Below are 18,312 nucleotides of genomic sequence, written 5' to 3'. Positions count from 1 at the left end.
TTCTCTCCTTACCCACTGCATAATAATTACAAATGTTGTGTTTGTGAGCTCTTTGAGGAAACGGACTGGCGTTTGGAGAGCAATGCTTGCTCAAGGTTTATTGAATGAATGAATGAATGAATGAATGAATATGATAAAAGTTCATTATAATCTACCCCTAGAGCTGGGTTTTTCAGGCTTCATCTGGGTTTAAAATAAACCCAGTCGGTTAAAAAAATCCAACCAACCAGAATTCACTACAGATTTTTGCTATTATTGTTCTGTTTTTTACATTCAAGCTTGAGAAAAAAAATTCAAGACAAAATGAAAGACCAACCATCATAAGTTTTACTTCTATTCTTACTACATCTCTAGCATTTCCACCCAGGTTAAATCAGTTCCTGTTCATGTCCTCACATTCTATAATTTCCAAATTATAAAAGAGTTGACACTCCACGTGATGATCCTAAAATGTGAGCTATTTGAACAAAGAATAACAAAATCTCTCATGAAACATGAAATTAAAAATGAAAGTAGAAGACATTTGGTAAAGGTTAAAATATTTTCTAATCCATTTTCTTCTTCTAATTCCAGATGCCCTTATCTTGAATGCTGAAATTTAACTGTTCCGTATTATGTTCTAGCACTTACTCGTTAATCACAATCCTTCATACTTCAGACTAATGAATGGCAACAGTCCATTTAAGAATAGGTTAGATTTGGTAGTTGTTACAGTGACATTTTTTTTCTCAAAAAATACAAAAGAATGTATGTACGGCATTCTTTATAATAATATGTTCATAGAGGATTCTTGGAAGATTTTTCAAAAGGAGAAGCATTTGCCCCACGTGGTTTTTGGTTTTGTTTTTGTTTTTGTTTTTTCACTCTGGCATACCAGAATTAATATGATTCCCTGGCTCTGTGTCTCCTCCCCAGAGTAGCTTTAAATGCAATCCGGCCTCTAGAGGCCTGTTCATAACGTCTTGATCTTTCACTTATTTTGTATTTCTATGAAGGAAAAAATGTTTTAATGCTTAAGGGTCTTATTTATGAAGTAAGGGAAAAGGTAGAAATGTGTGTTGAGTAAACCTAGGTTGCCCCAAGGGCATTATGTTATAGCTTTCCCAAAGAGAAAGTGGTCCTTAAAAAAAGGAATTCCCAATATTTCCTCCCAGACTAAAACCTTGTAATTCAGATGAACTCTGAACTGAGACTCTTTGCATCTCATTTTCTTATTAGGTTTTATTACAGCCAACAAAACTTTTAGTGGTGAATTAGTTCCCTTCTCAAGGGTACCCCAGACTCCCATAATGTCTGTGCAAACTAAAATAATGAAATGGTTTTTAACCAAGCCCTTGGGATTAGAAAAAGGAAAAAAGAAAGACTGGGGGGGGGGGGGGCGGCCTTCTCATCTCTATGCTAACCAACATGTGGTTTTCTAGTCCTTTCTCTTGCCTGTGAAAAAACAGAATTTAAAAACGGAAATGCCACTTGGCTTGAAACTCCATTTAAAATCATTTAAAGATTTCTCTCCTAAGCTCTCATAAAATACAACTCACTTCCACAAGAAATATGGACAAATTAGTCTTAAGCCCATGGCTCAGATAGGATTTAGGGGAGTAAATAGATGCTTTCAAAGGTACTCATGGTGTTAAGAAATGACATCTGCTCCACGCACCTAGGTCAGAAGCACCAACATAAAAACAAATAGTTTTAACACAGAAGGGTGAAAAGCATTCTGTTTCATACTTTTACATTACGCCATTCATTTATAAGGGCTACTTAATGTCTACTATGTATCAGGCATAGGACTGGCTCTTGCCCTCAAAGAACTTATAATTCAGTCGAGAAGCCAAAACTTAACATGATTTTGAAAAGACAGGATTAGCAGAAGACAGAGTGTAATTAAGTGTGAAACGATGTGGCACAGATGCTAAGTGACCTAGCAGATCACAGAAAGAGAAAGATCGCTGAGGGCTGGGACTGTCAAGAGTAAATATTTTCAATAAACTCTTAAATACACCAAATTTTAAAGTTGGTATGATTTGTTAAACAAATGCTGCTCGTTTGTAATTTTAAATCATTTTCGTGATTCGCCATTCCTCTCCAACCAGTTGGGAAGGGCAGACACCAAACAGCTGAGGCTGGCAGGAGACCTACATCTTTAGACTCTCCCTGGGTTTGCTAATGAGGAAAGAAATATACTGTCTTGTTGGATGACAGAGAGAAGAGCTAAACAGATTTTGCATGGAGAATAGGAGATTTAATGAACAGGAAATACAGAATTCTGGCTGTAACTTTTGGTATGGGTTTTTGTTTCCATCAAACTTATCTCTTCATGCTAAGCAAGTTCTAAGTTTTGAAGCGGAGTCAGGCTTTTTTAAAAAAGAATTTTTTTTTCATTTTTAAAAATCTATGTTCACCATCTATTTTCCTTTATAAGAAAAGTGGACTAAAAAGAGCAGTGAGAATTTTCTAATTCCTAAAAACGATGGTGTGGGGGCTGCGGGGGTGTGTGTGGGATATTTAGCATCCTTTAAAGCTGCAGCATCTCTCTGTACAGCAACTTCTCTTTTGAAATCGCAAACCTTCGGCTGTGCAGTTGCCCTCTTGATCTTAAAATGCGTTTCTACTTTAAAGCTCAGCCAAGATCCCGGTGTCTGTGTGTGTCTTACCTTTCTAGTCTTTACAGTGAAGGCGCTTTGAGCCCAGTGAGATTTGTTATAAGAGTTTGAGCTGCTAACACAGAGGGCATGTCTCATCTTGTGTTTTGAGTAACTTTGGGCAAAGTTTGGGGAGTTGTAGTAAGCGTTCCTTTTTCCCCATACTTGTTGCGTTCTGAGTCTTCCCCCCCCCCAAAGAAAAAAAAAAGTCACTGAACCACCCTCCCCACCCCCCCCACCCCAACCCCCAATTCTAAAAAGCAGGATTCCTTCTAACAGCTGTACAACCAGCCAAAAGAGCACACTCGCGTGTTTCCCCGCAATAACGTGAGATCAGTGAATCCAGTCTTAGAAAGGTCTCCTTGGAGGCGTCCTAATCAAGACTTCCAGCTTTCTGGGAGTGCGTGCGCTTCATATTTTGCCCCTTCTGCCTTCCTGATGAAAGTGGACCGACAAAGCGTGGAAGCGGTCTCTAAGCAGCCAAACGCAAAGCCTGCAAGCACGCTCCGGCGAGCCGAGGTTAATCAATATTCCAGAAGCCTCGGGTTCGCCCCCTCCCTCCCCGCGGGGGTTTCGTGTCTCCCCACGCCCCCTTTCCCGGGCGCAGGCTCCGCCCCTTTTCTTAAGTCGCGCGGGCGGCAGGTCGCGGGTGCAGAGCGCTTGCACGGCCCGCTGGCGGCGGGGCCCGGCCGTCCCTGCAGCGCCGCGTCCCGCTCGCACCGCCGGGGCCCGAACACCCGGGCACAGTCGGCGAAGGTGAGTCTGACGCCCTGCACGCCCGCGGGGCCGCCCTGCCCGCTGCGCCTCTCCGCCACGTGGGGGGCGGGGGCGGGGGGGGTCCCTGGGGTCCCCGGGGTCCCCGGGCGAGCCGAAAAGCCGTAGCCGCGGTGCTAAAGTCCGCGTTGGTGACCTGAGGCAGCGAGCGCCTGGTGTCTGCGCCGCGTCCGCGCTGCACGCGGGGTGGAGTCGTTCGGGCTGGATGCGGGGTAGGTTGTGTGGTTCCGGAGCCCGCAAAGAACCGAGGCGGAGCGGCCTTAAAAAGTGACTGGAAAGGGACCCAGAGGTTAGTGGAAAAGAAAAAAGAAAAAGAAAAAAAAAAAATCTGGTCTCTCGTGTCACTCCTCCTTCCCCCCCCCTCCCCCCCCCCCCCACTCCAAGCTTCTGATCTGCTGGGAAGTCTTAAGCAAGCTGTGGGTCGTGTGGTCGCTGACACCCCCCAACCCCCCAACCTGCAAGTTTATTGGAGTCGAAACTGCTAAGATGAGTGTTGTTTTCCACACTTGGACTTGTCTTCTGCTTCGCAGTTGCCTCCCCCGCAGACGCACACGCTGGCTGCTCTGCACACGCGTCCACAGGCATCACTGACTTTTACTTGGATTGATCACGGGAAAGATTATGGATCACGAATCTTACTAAAACGGGAGGAATCCTTTGGCTTTTTTCAGAACAACTCCTCTCCCCCAAGGAGAGATAGACGTATTAGAATAACCTAGGAGGACTTTAAAGAAACTAGAAACCCCACACTGTAAAGTTTGGAATGAAAATTGGATTCATCTCATCGGTTGTAGAGCAACATCCTAAATTTCGCAAAATCCCAAACTTTGAAATAGCCAGAAAGTCGCTGATGGTTTCTTCAGAAGGCTCTGATATGGTTGCCGCAAAGACGAATACTTACTTTCTACTTGTAGTAAAAATGGGGATGAATTACCATCCGGATAATGTATAGATGGGCTCGGGGAACTTTGCTTATTTCAGGGAAAAACATTTACAAAGGACCCTGCAAGGCAATCAAATATATTTCCGAAGCCCTGTGCATATTTTCTTCTCATTGCATTCTTTTCACAACTATACTTATTAACTGATATTACCATGTCTTTTCCTTAATGAGGAAAATCATTACTTTACTATATATAACAGAAAGCTCTGACGGTGAAATATCAATATCTTAATTCATTTTATTGACCTGGTTATGCCTTCACCATGTACACGACACAAAGCCATCAAGTAATTATTGAGCGCTTCCTGTGCATTCAATTCAATTAGACATTTATTGAGAGTGAACATTGTGCAAAAAGCACTTGGCTAGATTCGGGGGAAACGAGGGGGTGGGAGCTGCTCAGTCACGCTGGGCTCTGATGAACCCTTTTATAGGCTCCTTGGAATGGGAAAGGCAAATTTTTTTAAATAGAACACACGTTTCTGCTCGTAGATTCTTTTTTTAATTGCTCATATATTCTGAATTTATGCACATTTCTCACACATGGTCCAGTAAAATGTGCACATCCCAGCCTTGAAACCTGGCATTGCGGGCTCTCTAGCCCTTGAGTCCTACTCAGGTTATGCAGTGTGCCAACAGCTCGCCCTGCTGTGGGGCAGCACGGACTTCTCACCCCTGCAGGCTGTAACTCTTGTCTCTTCTCTCTCTGTCCTAGTTGTGTTCTCTAACACCAAAGACATCTGGCTTTCCGGGGGTGATTCCGAGACATTGAAGTGCAAAGAAGAGACTCTCCTAGAGAAATAAAATATGACTAAAAGTAATGAAGAAGAGCCCAGGACAGGGGGCAGGATGGAGAGGTTCCAGCGAGGAGTTCGTAAGCGCACACTCTTGGCCAAGAGGAAGGTGCAGAACATCACAAAGGAGGATGTTAAAAGTTACCTATTTCGGAATGCTTTCGTGCTGCTCACTGTCACTGCAGTCATTGTGGGTAAGTCACTTGATAACAACCAAAAAAAAAAAAAAAGAGTCTTGTTTTCTCTGGGGCATCTGACTGCCTAGGCATATTATCAGATGGACTGATTGTAGTATTCAAAATAACAGTCCCGGCTTTATCTGAAGTGGAAGATTCTTTCCTCCCATTAAATGACAGTCTGTTGGCATGTTTGAAGCAATATATATGGTAAACACATGGGAATCTGAAAGAAGCATCATTAGGCATTATGCAAATCAATTGATTGTGTGGAGAAGGGAAGCAAATCAAATGTTATCTTGTCTGGAGTAAGGATAAAAGAGTGATAATTTAATCATTAGGCCTGAGCAGTTAAATAACAGTAAAAACAAGCAGGCATGCTAGATTTGGCCCAAATGTAATCATTATGCGATGTCACTTTCACTTAAAACTAATTTATACAATTAGTACACCCAAAATGAGGTACAGGTTCCTAATAGTAATTATATTCTAACTGGTGCTGACTTGAAGTTGAACATCATGCCAGAGGAAGAGGCTGAGCCTTGTATATGTTTGCACTCCCCCACCCAGTGACTGGGAAAGGTAAATTGAGAAAAATGTTGACACAGATCTTTTTCATTCATTTCTTGCCATAAATAGCTACCCCTTTTCCTGAAACTTTTCAGCCTCTTACAAATGTAGCATTGTTAACAGCAATCTGTACTAATAAAACATTGTTTTGTTTGATTTATTGGTATCTGAAATCATCGTTTATTACCTATGGGTGGCATTAATCCTACTTTAAAATATAGCTGAAGAAACTACTTACTTGCAATTTTTTGCTGAACCAATATATAAACCATTAGGCCAATAAACGTATAAGCCAATGCCATGTTCTAAAAATTGTCTAACTTAACTTTCCAGTTATGTGACCCAAAAGGGGAAGGGGGGCATTTGTGTACAGTTTGAATTTGGAATTTGCCAAGATCTCCATCAAATATAAAGAGGTAATAACAATAAAAACTAAGAAAATTTTGTAGCCCATAACTATAATAACTTTATCCGAAAAACAATAGGGTTCCTAAAGTGTAGGCAAATAGAAATACAACAGGAGAATAGTTTGTCACAGGACTTTAAACATATTCCATTTCAACATCTTTTGCTCCTTTTTAGTAATTGTTGGTGATTGATGATTGCTCAACTAATTTTAGAGATGTTCAAAGAGAAAAGGTTCTGATTGACTCAGAGAAGCGACGGGCTTTTTTTAGTAGGTTCCCAGGTTGGCTTTTTTTTTTTTTTTTTTTAAGATTTTATTTATTTGAGAGAGAGAGAAAGTGCACATGCAGGTTGGGGGAGGGGCAGAGGGAGAAGCTGACTCCCCACTGAGCAGCAAGTTCTTGCAGGACTCAATCCCAGGCTCAATCCCAGGACCCCAGGATCATGACCTGAGCCAAAGGCAGATGCTTAACCAACTGAGCTACCCAGGCACCCCAGATTCCCAGGTTTAAATACATTCCTGGGAAAAGTATTTCAGTGCTGTGTCATTGTCTTGGAAGTTGATGTAAAATGCTTGGATGACCGTCAAGCCAAACAGTAGCTGCTGCCACATAATAATAGCAAACATTTATATAGTACTACTCCAACTACTTTGTAGGTGTTTTGCCTATATTAGTTTACTTAATCCTCAGGCCTGTGCGTGAGTGGGTGGATATGATTCATACGATCTTAATTTTATGTCTGAGAATAGTGAACATGAAGAAATCAAGCAACTTGTCCAAAGTCATGCAGATACTAAATGTTACAGCTGAAAGTCAACTCAGGCTATCCAGGCCAGAGGCCATTCTCTTAACCAATTTGCCATCCTGTCTTTCTGCTCTGTGAACTAGTTGGCATCTTCTGAGAGGTACCAGGAAGAGAAATGCTGCATCTTGGTAGAGGCCAATTAGCAAGCAATGCTAGATACATTCACATAGCATTGTAATTTTACTATATGATTTACCTAGTTAAATCAGCAGAAAACTTATAATTCTCCTACAAATGATTAAGCCACATCCCTCTCATTCATTTGACAAATACTCATTTATTCTGCAGTCCTACCCCCATAATAATAGAGCTCAGTGCTCCTAGAGTATGTTTGGAAAAGATGCCGAAACGCTTATTCAAGATGGTGTTCTAAACACAAGAAGAGTTCCATTTCTAGAAATGTCTCAAAGAATAGAGGAAGGGAAAGTAATGAAACCTGCACATGGGAGGCAAACTGATGGAGAAGCAAGCTCTTAAGTGATTACAAAGACATCTCTAATAGAAGGAAGATAATGCCAAGATTTAATAGTCCATTTTCTCTATGAGTTCTGAGATCATTTCCTAGCCCAGTGAGGACTTTCCTAACATTTGAGAGAACTGCAGTGAGTTGGCTGAGCCGGGGTAGATAACTTGGCAGGATGTCCTCATGGTTGGCTTTACTAATGGAAACTGAAGAGGTAGAAGTAACAAGAAGTCACTAACAAAGAAGCACATAAAAAGAGCTCATTGACAGTCAGGGAGACCACTGCGTCTACACCAAAGACTTGGAATGGCAAATAGACAACTCAGGAACAGACTGAGAGAAAGAAGAACCCTCCAGTTATCTCTTGATATGTCTTCCATTGAGGGCCCAATGGAAACAAAGGCCCCATTTAGCTTGTCACTGGGTACCGTGTCTACATTAGCCCTAAAAGAATAATAAGAACATGTCTGGACTTCAACTCTCTAATCTGTTTGCTGCAGCATAAGAAAAAAGCTGAAAAAATTCTAGCAAGGAAGGAGAAAAGTTAGTTTCCCCAAAGAGGAACTGAGAATAACCAAATTCTTAGGTTGTAATCTCTTTTAATAAAAAAATATATGTAAGTAAAAAAAAATCTATATATTGGGTGGATTTTTTGGTTCAATCTGTTTTGTTTGGTCTCTTTGAAATAAAATCAATGTGCATTTAGTATGTAGAAGTGGAAACTAGAAAAGTATTACAGAGGAGGAGTAGAAACACATGAATCCGTATATTCAGATTAAAGTAGAGAATTGTAAATATTTCAGTACCAATTTCTCTACAAGCACAGGCCTGGAGCCACTTGTGCAATTTGATGTCAGTTCTAACTGACATTTCTAATGTCATGTCTAAGCAAAGTCAAAGTCTGAATGTGCCATGCTGTGACAAATCCACCTAACGGGGGCAAATTAGCAACCTAAGAGAAGGCATGGCCAAGTGTTAAGTCCCTTTAAGAGGGTTCATTATTAAAGCCGTTAGATAAAGTGTCTCCCAGGGCTGTTGGAGGCATCTGTCTGACAAAAACCACACCGGGGAGAGTAGTTACTATCTTTCTCCCTCCAGGAAGCACTTTCTGGTTTCAGACTGTGGTAAGTGGGATGAGGGTGACCTTAGACATGTCGCTGAGAGACAGGGAAAGTCCTTCATCGTGGTCAAGTCACAGAATGCCCATCTTTCCATATCCAGGAAACAAATTGCACAATAAAATGAAAAATGAAATCTCAGGCTAAAAATTTTTGAAAAAATGGGTCATAAGACCAGCTGTAAGGGGAAGGAAACTACAAAGCATTGCGATAGAATTATTGATGGAGTTCACAAACACTGCAACTAGCATCTCTCTCTGCTGTGTGTCTACACACACACACATACACACACACACACACAACTTTTATGTTTGGTCTGTCCTTTATATGAGTTTGAGAAAAATTGGTGACTTCTCAGAAAAGAAAACATAGCAACTGGGGCACCTGGGTGGCTCAGTGCTTGAGCATCTGCCTTTGGCTCAGGTCATGATCCCGCGGGATCAAGTCTTGAGTCAGGCTCCCCTGCAGGGAGCCTGCTTCTCCTTCTGCCTATGTCTCTGCCTCTCTGTGTGTGTCTTTCATGAATAAATAAATAAAATATTTAAGAAGAAAGAAAGAAAGCATACTGACAACATGTGTATAAGGCATTTCCCATCATTCCCTAATACTCTTCAGCAATGAATGTAAATTGTGCTATAATATAATGCATTCAACAACATGAAGGAGATACGAGAAAGTGGCCACTGTGGCTGCCCCTGGGATAGGAGCTGGGGATCTGGTAATGGGATAGAAGGAATATGACTTTCCTCTAAATAAAGTTTTTGTATGGTTTGAAGGCTTTTTACCACATTCATATATTACCTACTATTATCTATTGTCTGCTTAATAAATGTGTGGTTTTATTTAAAGATTCAGTGCTATTCAACAGTTTAACAAATACTAAATGTTGGGTGTCTGGCCTGTGCTATGCAACGGGGAGTCTCTGTCCACAGGTAGTTTTTAGTAGGAAAGATGAATAAAATGAGATGACAAGGGAGTAGACAAGGTTCAGAATAGACAAATGGTAACAGGCAGTTTCTAAATTATCTCTAACCTTTTTTAAGTGAGATCATATTATCCATACTGTTCTATATAGTATACGATTTTTGTGTTGATACTTTAGAAGTTCTGCTTTCTTAACAGCCACGTGGGCCTTAGATATACCATGTGGGGAAAAAAGAGTGTGGCTTCGGACAAAGGGTAGACGTGGATTTATATCCCAACTGTATGATTTAATAGCGGTGTGCTCCTGGAGGAGGCGTTTAACTGCTCTGAGCCTCGGTCTTCTCATCTATCATTACACATAGAATATACATTACAAACACTTAGACTGTGTGCCAAGCACTGTTGTAAGTGTTGTTAACACATTAGCTTTATTTAATTCTTGGAACAAGCCAGGGAGAGAGGTATTCTTATTCTCATTTCACAGATAAGGAACCAGCTCAGATATTTACCTACATCTGATGCATATTGACTGGGATTCAAATCCACCATTCTGGCCCTATGTTTATTCTCTCACCCACTGCACTCTTCCAAGTGCTGGTCCCTGCCCTCGGGGCATATCCATTCCCGTTTTAAGACATCAATTAGCTAAGGGTGTACACTGACCCAACAACAGGAGTGATGGAAAGGAGGGGTGAAGTTGAGACCTCAGTACCAGAAGTACTCCTGCACCCTGACAATTAATTGCATGTGAGCATTAGCAGAAGAGCTGGACTGCAGGCCGCCGGCAGTTTCTGACTTGGGTGCCTGTGGGTGGAGGTGCTACCGGTAAAGGTACAATAGAAGAAAAAGATTGGGACAAGAATGGGAGGGGTGATTTCAGTTTTCTGGATGTGTTGATTTTGAGATGCAAATGCTACAACAGAGAGTGCAAGAGGCTCACTGTACATATCTTGAAGGTATTTGGATGTTGAGACTGAACAATAATCAATGAATCAGATTATCCTCCTGCATAAGCTACTCTGTAAGTAGACTATTCTCAGAACGCTGTTAACTCTAGGCCCTTCTTTATGCATGAAGCAAGGCCATAGTGGTATTCTGTGCCTTGCACACATACACAGTATCTAGCTGAGTCAGTTCAGTCAAAAGTTTATTGATGTGGTTAGCCATCGGCTGCTGCACTGAAATGATTGGCCATGGGACCAAAGGAGCCAACGGCTTGCGTTGGTGGTGCGGGCACTGTGTGCACCCATGCGGGCAGCTTCTCAGCTAACCAAGAGATGGGCATCTCACCCGTTGGACAACAGGAATCCCAAAGAATGGTGAACAATTTCCACACTGGGATTTATGGTTTCTTCAACACTTCCCGGAAATGAGGAGAGGGAGCTTCAGGAAGCTATGAGAAAAGGTGGCTTCTGGGATAGGCCCTCCCCTGGTGCTGTGGAGCTCAGCTCTTCAGAGAGGCTTCTGGAGACAGAGAGCTGGGAGGGAAGGGATGAGGCCTAATGAGCTCAGAAACAGTGGATTCACCATGCCCTGCTCTGGAGAAGGGACACAGAGATAGGATGTAGGGACTAGTGACTTTCCTCTGCTTTGTCTTCACCCCCAGGGAGCAGAAATACAGAAAAATTGTCAGGGACAGCAGTCACAACTACCTGATGTGTGCTCACAGCCCACTTGGATCCTGGCCCTCAATTTCATTCTCCAAAAGCATTCCAGGGAGCTGCCTCCTACTGTGGGGATTTCATCCAGTACAGTATTGGGGAGTGGATCAGAGGTATAGATTCTGGAGGCAGGCATTTTAGGTTTTATGTCCCAGTTCTGGAACTGAACCTCTGTTCCTCCATGTGTAAAATAGAATAATTGTAACACCTCTCTGCCAAGACTTATATCCCAGTTCTGCCACTTACAACCATGTAACTTCTAATAGTTTCCTTAAGGGCTTGGCAGGTAGGATATCCATAGACCCTGTAAACCCCTCGTCTTTTGCTTGCGTCTTTGCTGGGGGCACCAAATGAAAATACACACTGATTTGATGATGCTGTCTGCTAGAGAATGGAGACCCAGGGATGTGGGGAGGCCAAGCCAGGAAGGGGAGAAGATGGTCACCTGGTTTAGGTCTAGGGTTTCGTTGGCTAGAGAAGAGAGCCAGGAAGACTTGTAGGAAGAGATTTAGTGGTTGTAAAGGGCTTTGAGAGGCAGAGATGAAAGGCTCCGAGTAAGAGATACCGTCATTATCTGTCCCTCACCCACCTGGCCTCCTGAGCCGAAGCAGAAAGTAATCCCCCAGCGCAGCCCGTATCTCAATCCAGAATGCTCAATGGAGGGCTCGCCTGACGGGAGACATCTCTCTCGGGCAGAGGGTTGCTGAGAAAATGTTGTCAATAAATGTTTTAACCTGCTCCCTAGTGCATTTTTGTTTGTACCATGTGGGGCCAATCTGAGTTTGCAACCTCCCTGGTTTCTCCTTTTCTCCAGCATTTTGGGCTCTACTGCCCATTGCCTGCCACCCCTCTCAGAGTCGGGCAGGCTGGAGGGGTTCTGGAAACCTGGGAGGAGTGCTACTGGTTTCTAAGAGAGTTGAAGCCCGGGTAGAGGGCTTGAGGTATGGGGTACATCAAATACAGGGTAGAGGCTTGATATCATTCTAAGATGATCTCTGGATTTTATTTTGCTGTTTTCCTCCTGTTCATTCAGATAATGAGAAAAGTAAGCAGGCAACTCCAAATTTGTTTCTCTTTTGAGTAGGTTATCAAATCAGCAGGTGTGTTTGGAACAACGACCTGCAGTAATAATACCTTCCCGTGTTGCCGTGTTCCGGTTCACAGAGCCTTTGCCCGCCCAGTGCACTCTCTAGCAATGCGAGTCCAGGGCCAGCCAGCCTGGAATGCAGCTGAGAAAGCCCTGGGAGTCTAAAGGTCCTGGTTATAGACCCAGCTCTGCCATCAACTCACTTTATGATTCAGGACAAATCTCTGGGCCTCAACATTTCCTCATGAGCAAATCACATTTGGACTAATGTCTGCTTCCACCTCCAAAATTCTATCATTTGAAGTCTGATTTGCCTTTCTCCTAAAGCAGAATGTATGGAATAAAACACACCAGTGTTTTCTTTCTACCCCTTGACACAGTACAATTGCAGGCACCTTTATCCTATACAGTTAATCCAACCCATTCTAGCCAGGCTTTCCCATCAACAAGCAGCCACCTTCTCTCACATTCAATTCTTGAGGACCATCGTGTTCCCAAACTCTGGGTGCGATCGCCAGTGTTGGAGCATACAAATGAGGCATGCCTCTGCAGAAGCCACCTCCGCCCTGCAGCCTTCTGCCCATCTCTCATAAATCTGAGGAGGAAAGCTGTGAGTCTCTGTTTTTGCTATAGAGCCAACAAGGCAGTGAAGAGCCTACATTTTCTGGAAAAGGCAACTGGAATTTAAGCACTGTCTTTTCCAAGTTGTGCATTCCAGGTGTTAGAGTACTTGATATTTATGGAACACTGGGGTGCTATCATTCATCAACTATTTGGTCTGGCAGCGAGGTGAGCTGTGTCATTGCTGTGAGGTGAGGAAACACACGGAGCATTTCAGGGCACAAAGTTTAGCCATCGTGTGTCTGCCGAGTATAAAAATGAAGAGCTGTAGGTCAAAGCTTCAGTGCTATCGGAGTTGCTCAGCACTTACTCCCCAACCCAAGAATGTTTCCATCACTATGCCCAATCAGGAAAAGTCCCTGAGTGGTTTTGAACCCAAAAAAGAGAAGAATAAAACCCCCCAAAACTAGATAAAGGAAGATATTCCCTAGACAAATTAAGACAAGAGGGAGTAAGGCACTCCTTTTTTCCCTCCTGTGTATCATATCAAGGAGTCAAAGGTAAATTTAGGAGCAGCAAGTTAAAAGGCACCCTTAAGTTTTGAGTTTCAAGACTGAGTGCCTATCTCCAGAAACGGCAGCTCCATTCTTCTTGTGCCCAAAGAGACTTCTCCAATTCTCCGACAATGATTCCAGGCCACGGACTGCTTCTGCTTCCCAGAGAGAAAACAATGGGCTATTAGCGAGAGACTTTCTATTCAGGATCTTGTAAGATGAAGCTCATTTGTCCCTAATGAGAGATGGACAATCGCTGCCCTTCTCATCATGAAAAGACGGCCCCTGCTTTGAGATGCATCCCATCCCTTGAAATTTCATCTTAAAAGCAAGTAAGCCAAAACCCCAGGGATACATGTGCTTGCTGGTGCCTTCAGCTTGTTGATGAACGATGAATCAGGAAGGAAATTGTGAGTCTTTTAACAAAACCGCCTATGATCAGGGCTGTCCTTCTTCTTCTTCTTCTTCTTCTTCTTCTTCTTCTTCTTCATCATCATCTTTTTTGTCCTCTTGAGTTTGTTTTTTTAAGGCAAATGAAACAGTCGTATGAAAAAGCTGTGATTCCATAAACTTCCCAGGGCTTTGTCAGTTCTGCCTTTGCGATGCTTTACGCAGTATGATGGATGATGGAAGAGCATGTTACCCTTGCCTAGAGGTTTACAAGGTGGCTTCAGCGCTTTGGTGCACTGGTAACCCCAGGGGCTGATGCGTTGAAGCATATGTGATCCTATAATGATTGAGTTCAGAGTTTTTTCAGATTCACTTCCTTGTCTCCAGAAAAAAGAGAGGGGTTTGGTGAGAAAGTGATCCACTCACTAGAAATCTGAGCATGACTAGTGACTTTCCCCTCCATGACCCAAATTAAGTAAACTTATTGTTAAAGCAAATCAAAGCAAGACTGAGGAGAAACTAACCCAGACCCAAGGGGACTTTTTAGAAAGATCTAAGCATCTAGCAGAAATAATGTGGATGGGAATTCAGTCAGATTTTTTTTTCAAGTTTTATTTTTATTTATTTAAGTAATTTCTACACCCATCGTGGGGCTTGAATTCACAACCCGGAGACCAAGAGTCACACACTCTTCTGACTGAGCCAGCCAGGCGCCCCAAATTCAATCAGACTTTAAAAAAAAGTGAGTCCTTTTTGTTTTTTTTTGTTTGTTTGTTTTTGCTTATTTATTTTATTTTATTTATGAAGTACATTTACATTGCCCAAAATTTTAAAAAGTACTAAAGGATATTGTTGTCAGTTTCTTGTGTGCCTTGAGAATTATTTTATGAGTATAAAATAAACACATACCTATCCCTTTTTTTTTTTTAAAGATTTTTTTTTATTAATGATAGTCACAGAGAGAGAGAGAGAGAGAGAGAGAGACAGAGACACAGGCAGAGGGAGAAGCAGGCTCCATGCACCGGGAGCCCGACATGGGATTCGATCCCGGGTCTCCAGGATCGCGCCCTGGGCCAAAGGCAGGCGCCAAACCGCTGCGCCACCCAGGGATCCCATACCTATCCCTTTTTATGCCTTTTGTATACAAATGCTGGCCTAGTCTGTATAACCTGCTTTACACCTTACCTTTTTAACTTTACGATAAACCTTAGACATCATTCCTTATTACCACATAAAGAGCCTCCTCGTTCTCTCTTGAGGGTACAGTATATGGGTGTACCATCATCTACCGAAGCAATTCCCAATTGAAGGGCACGTAGATTGTTTCCGACTTTTAGTATATTTGTTAAACGGTATAATGAATAATCCTGTGTGAAAGTTATTTCCCCTAGGTAAAATGTATCTGTGGGATACATCCCCAGAATTGAAACTGCATTGATAGTTTCTACTCAATCATACAATATTTTATTTTTTACTAGAAAGGAATGCAACAGGTGCTAATGATTTTAGTAGAATATTTTTTAAATGACAATGGATTGGACATTGAAAAGATTAAATTTGCCAATTTAATTGCCATCCCGCATAGCTTACACTAGTAGTGCAGTCTTAAGAAGAAAGCATCAGGCTTTTCAGAACTCCTAGGGTTCTTCTGATAGAGTTGTCTCCCAGAGTTGCATGCCATGTGGACTGGTCTGCATCAGTTACCCAGGGCTGGTTCTTCTGGGCACCACTGGTGGAAGGAGACTGGAGCAGGTATTTCCCACCTCCAGCAACAGGAAATACCAAAGGACAAAAGAGTGAGCCAAGCCAGGGCCCAAATCTCTGAAGGATGTGGGAACAGAGGAGTGGGGGAGGGTTGAAAGATCGCCTCACACAGTAGCTTCTCACCAGGAAATGCCTGGAAGTTTGGAGTGAAACCAAAGGGCAGGAGCAGCAAACCCCTTGGGCAGGTAAATTCACCATAACGCCTTGCCCTTCTTGTAAAAATAAACTAATGGAACTTATGTCCACCGGCTTCATCAGGCTTGCATGAGACAGACTTATGACTTCTCCAACTTGGGCTACAAGCTAGCCAAGTTCTAAAATAGAAACTTGTATTTGATCTCTCAAATAATTATTTATTGCCTACCTGCGGTAATAACTGTAATGGCCAAGTTGACGTATTTAAAAATGCTTTCATATGCCTTATCAAGGACTTTAGAATTCATGAGAAGAAACAAGATGAATTCATAATAAAGCAGCTAAGATTTATAATGCTTTGGGTTCACATGGTTCTTTTAAACTCAGAACCTTTAGGCAAGAACATTAAAGTTCAAGAGGATTTTAGATATTCCCCATTCTGATCTATCTCTTCCATTTTGTGGACCAAAAAGAAAAAAAAAGAAAGAAAAAAAGAAAAGAAAAGAGAAAAGAAAAAGAAAAGAGAGGCCCAAAGAAATTATATGATTTGAAGACGTGTGCTGTGGAAATGGGCAGACCTCAGTTTGAAACCCCATTCCACCAACATCAGTCACTGGCCCTGTCACCTGGAAAAAGTGGCTTCCTCTTTCAAGGGTTCATCCTCCTCATCTGTAAGATGGTGATATTAAATCCTGTAGGTTTGATATGAAGATTCAGTCTTTAAGTAAAGTACCTACTGGCATCATTTGCTGGCAGCGTCAGACCCAGAACCTCATCTCGGAAATTTTGGTCCATGATCTTTCTATAGCCTCACACCCACTATCCCTCATACTCAAAAAAAATCAAGCCTTGTGGGAGAAACAGGAAATCAGGAGCTATCACTTCTAGTCTGGGAATCTAAAAGGCTAAGCAGTATGAGAAATCGTAGTTCAGTTGAGATCCAGCTTCACAGATCAGGAGAGAGAAATCAGGGTTTGGAAGAAGGGGTGTTCCTGGGGGTAAGCTGCTGTGCTCACAGAACACGGTGGGGAACAGGATTTACTGTCAAGCACAGAGCAAAGTGATTCCTCCATTTGGTAAATGGGTAAATGTGTTCAACAGCAGCGGGGGAACAGGCACTGCTGGGCACGGGTCATCTGAAAGAGAATTCACTCATTCTGTTTGGTCACTCATATATACTGTAGGTGCAATATACTGAGCACCTACTACATGTCAGGAACAATTTCTGGGGCTTCATACATATCAACAAAAACAAACACCTCAGGGAAAAAAATCTTCATCTCCTGGAACTTTTATTTGAGGAGGCAAAGACAACAATAAGCAGCAAGCACAAGAAATTAGAAAATTATGTTGTATTTTGGAAGGTGATAAGAACTCCTGAAACAAAGCCAGCTAAGGGAGAAGAAGTTCAAGGTAGGTTTCAATAAGAAGATGACATTTGAGCTAAGCCTGGAAGGAAACCTGGGCATCTCTGAGAAGAGTGTCCCAGGCAGAAAGCAGAGCCAGCAACAGGACCATAAAGCGGGGTCATGTCTGATGGTGAAATAACATCAAGGAGGCAAATATTGAAACAGAGCAGGTGGCAGAGTAGGGGGTAAGTTCGAAATATGGTGAGGCTAGGGAAGCAGGCCAGGTGCAGCCCTCACGTGACTTTGGGCTTTTGCTCCATGTGAGATGAAGAGCTGTGAGGGGTCAGAGAAGAACAACACTCTGGGTTTTTTTAAAGTGCCCCTCTGGGTATCATGTCGGGAGGAGGCTGTAGGTTACGGCAAAGTAGAAGCAGGGAAACCAGTAGGAAGACCATGCAAAAGGTCCAAGGTGACATGATGAATGTTCGAGCAGCCTTCCTTTATAAATTAGCAGAAAAAAAAAAAATAGTGAGGCATAGGAAAGGTCACATGAAGAGTTCAAGGCAGGGCTAGAACTACAATCCCAACATCATTCATTTGCCGAACATCTACAGAGCATCTTCTCTATGCATGTGTCTTCACCGCACTAGAAGCAGCTTGATAAAGAGGCCTAGAGACCTTTGCATGTTAGACCCCAGCTGCCCAGCGCAGCTCATTTGTTGAGTCTGAGTGGGACCCGTGACCTGCTTCTAACCAATAGAATGTGGCAAAGGCAATGGATTCATTCCTGTGATTTTGTTGCCTAATTGGATCATTGTAGCCTTGAGACAAAGTAGTGTTGGTCTTTTATTGTCATTATTGTTGCTACATAAATGAAAAGATCCTACCTGGGAAATAGTAGTATTTTGTCAAGTAAAATCAGTATATGCTGTCAATGAAAATTTTGAAATCATTGTTTTCTTTGAGCCATCTTGCATGTGAGTAGACAGCATGGTACCCTTTCTAGCTAAAGATGTGCAGGCCAAGCTCATTCTGGGTAGGAGTTTGAATGTCCTCTGACTGGTTTGCAGTGTCAATGTTTGCAGAGCTAGTTGGCTCATCCTGGGTGGATGTTTGGTAGTTTTCATATGGTGGTCCCAAAATGTAAAGTTTTCCTTTCAAGACCAGGGCCACTATTACTTTTAGATTCTCTCTT

At 42.6% G+C, this 18,312-nt stretch overlaps 1 protein-coding gene across 1 annotated transcript in view; it reads left to right on the top strand.

The window, feature by feature from the left end:
- The first annotated feature begins 3,256 nt into the window (after window positions 1-3,256).
- Window positions 3,257-18,312, top strand: part of SLC1A3 (solute carrier family 1 member 3) — a 78,105-nt gene continuing 63,049 nt past the window's right edge. The window contains exons 1-2 of the mRNA XM_072824879.1: window positions 3,257-3,398; window positions 5,075-5,347. Of these exons, the coding sequence (XP_072680980.1) occupies window positions 5,167-5,347 (181 nt within the window). The 5' untranslated portion in view covers window positions 3,257-3,398; window positions 5,075-5,166. The remainder of the gene's footprint in view (window positions 3,399-5,074; window positions 5,348-18,312) is intronic.

Source organism: Canis lupus, chromosome 4, assembly GCF_048164855.1.
Source record: "Canis lupus baileyi chromosome 4, mCanLup2.hap1, whole genome shotgun sequence".
Lineage (NCBI taxonomy): Eukaryota > Metazoa > Chordata > Mammalia > Carnivora > Canidae > Canis > Canis lupus.
Note: the sequence above shows the minus strand (reverse complement) of the source record. Positions and strands in the feature narration are given on the sequence as shown.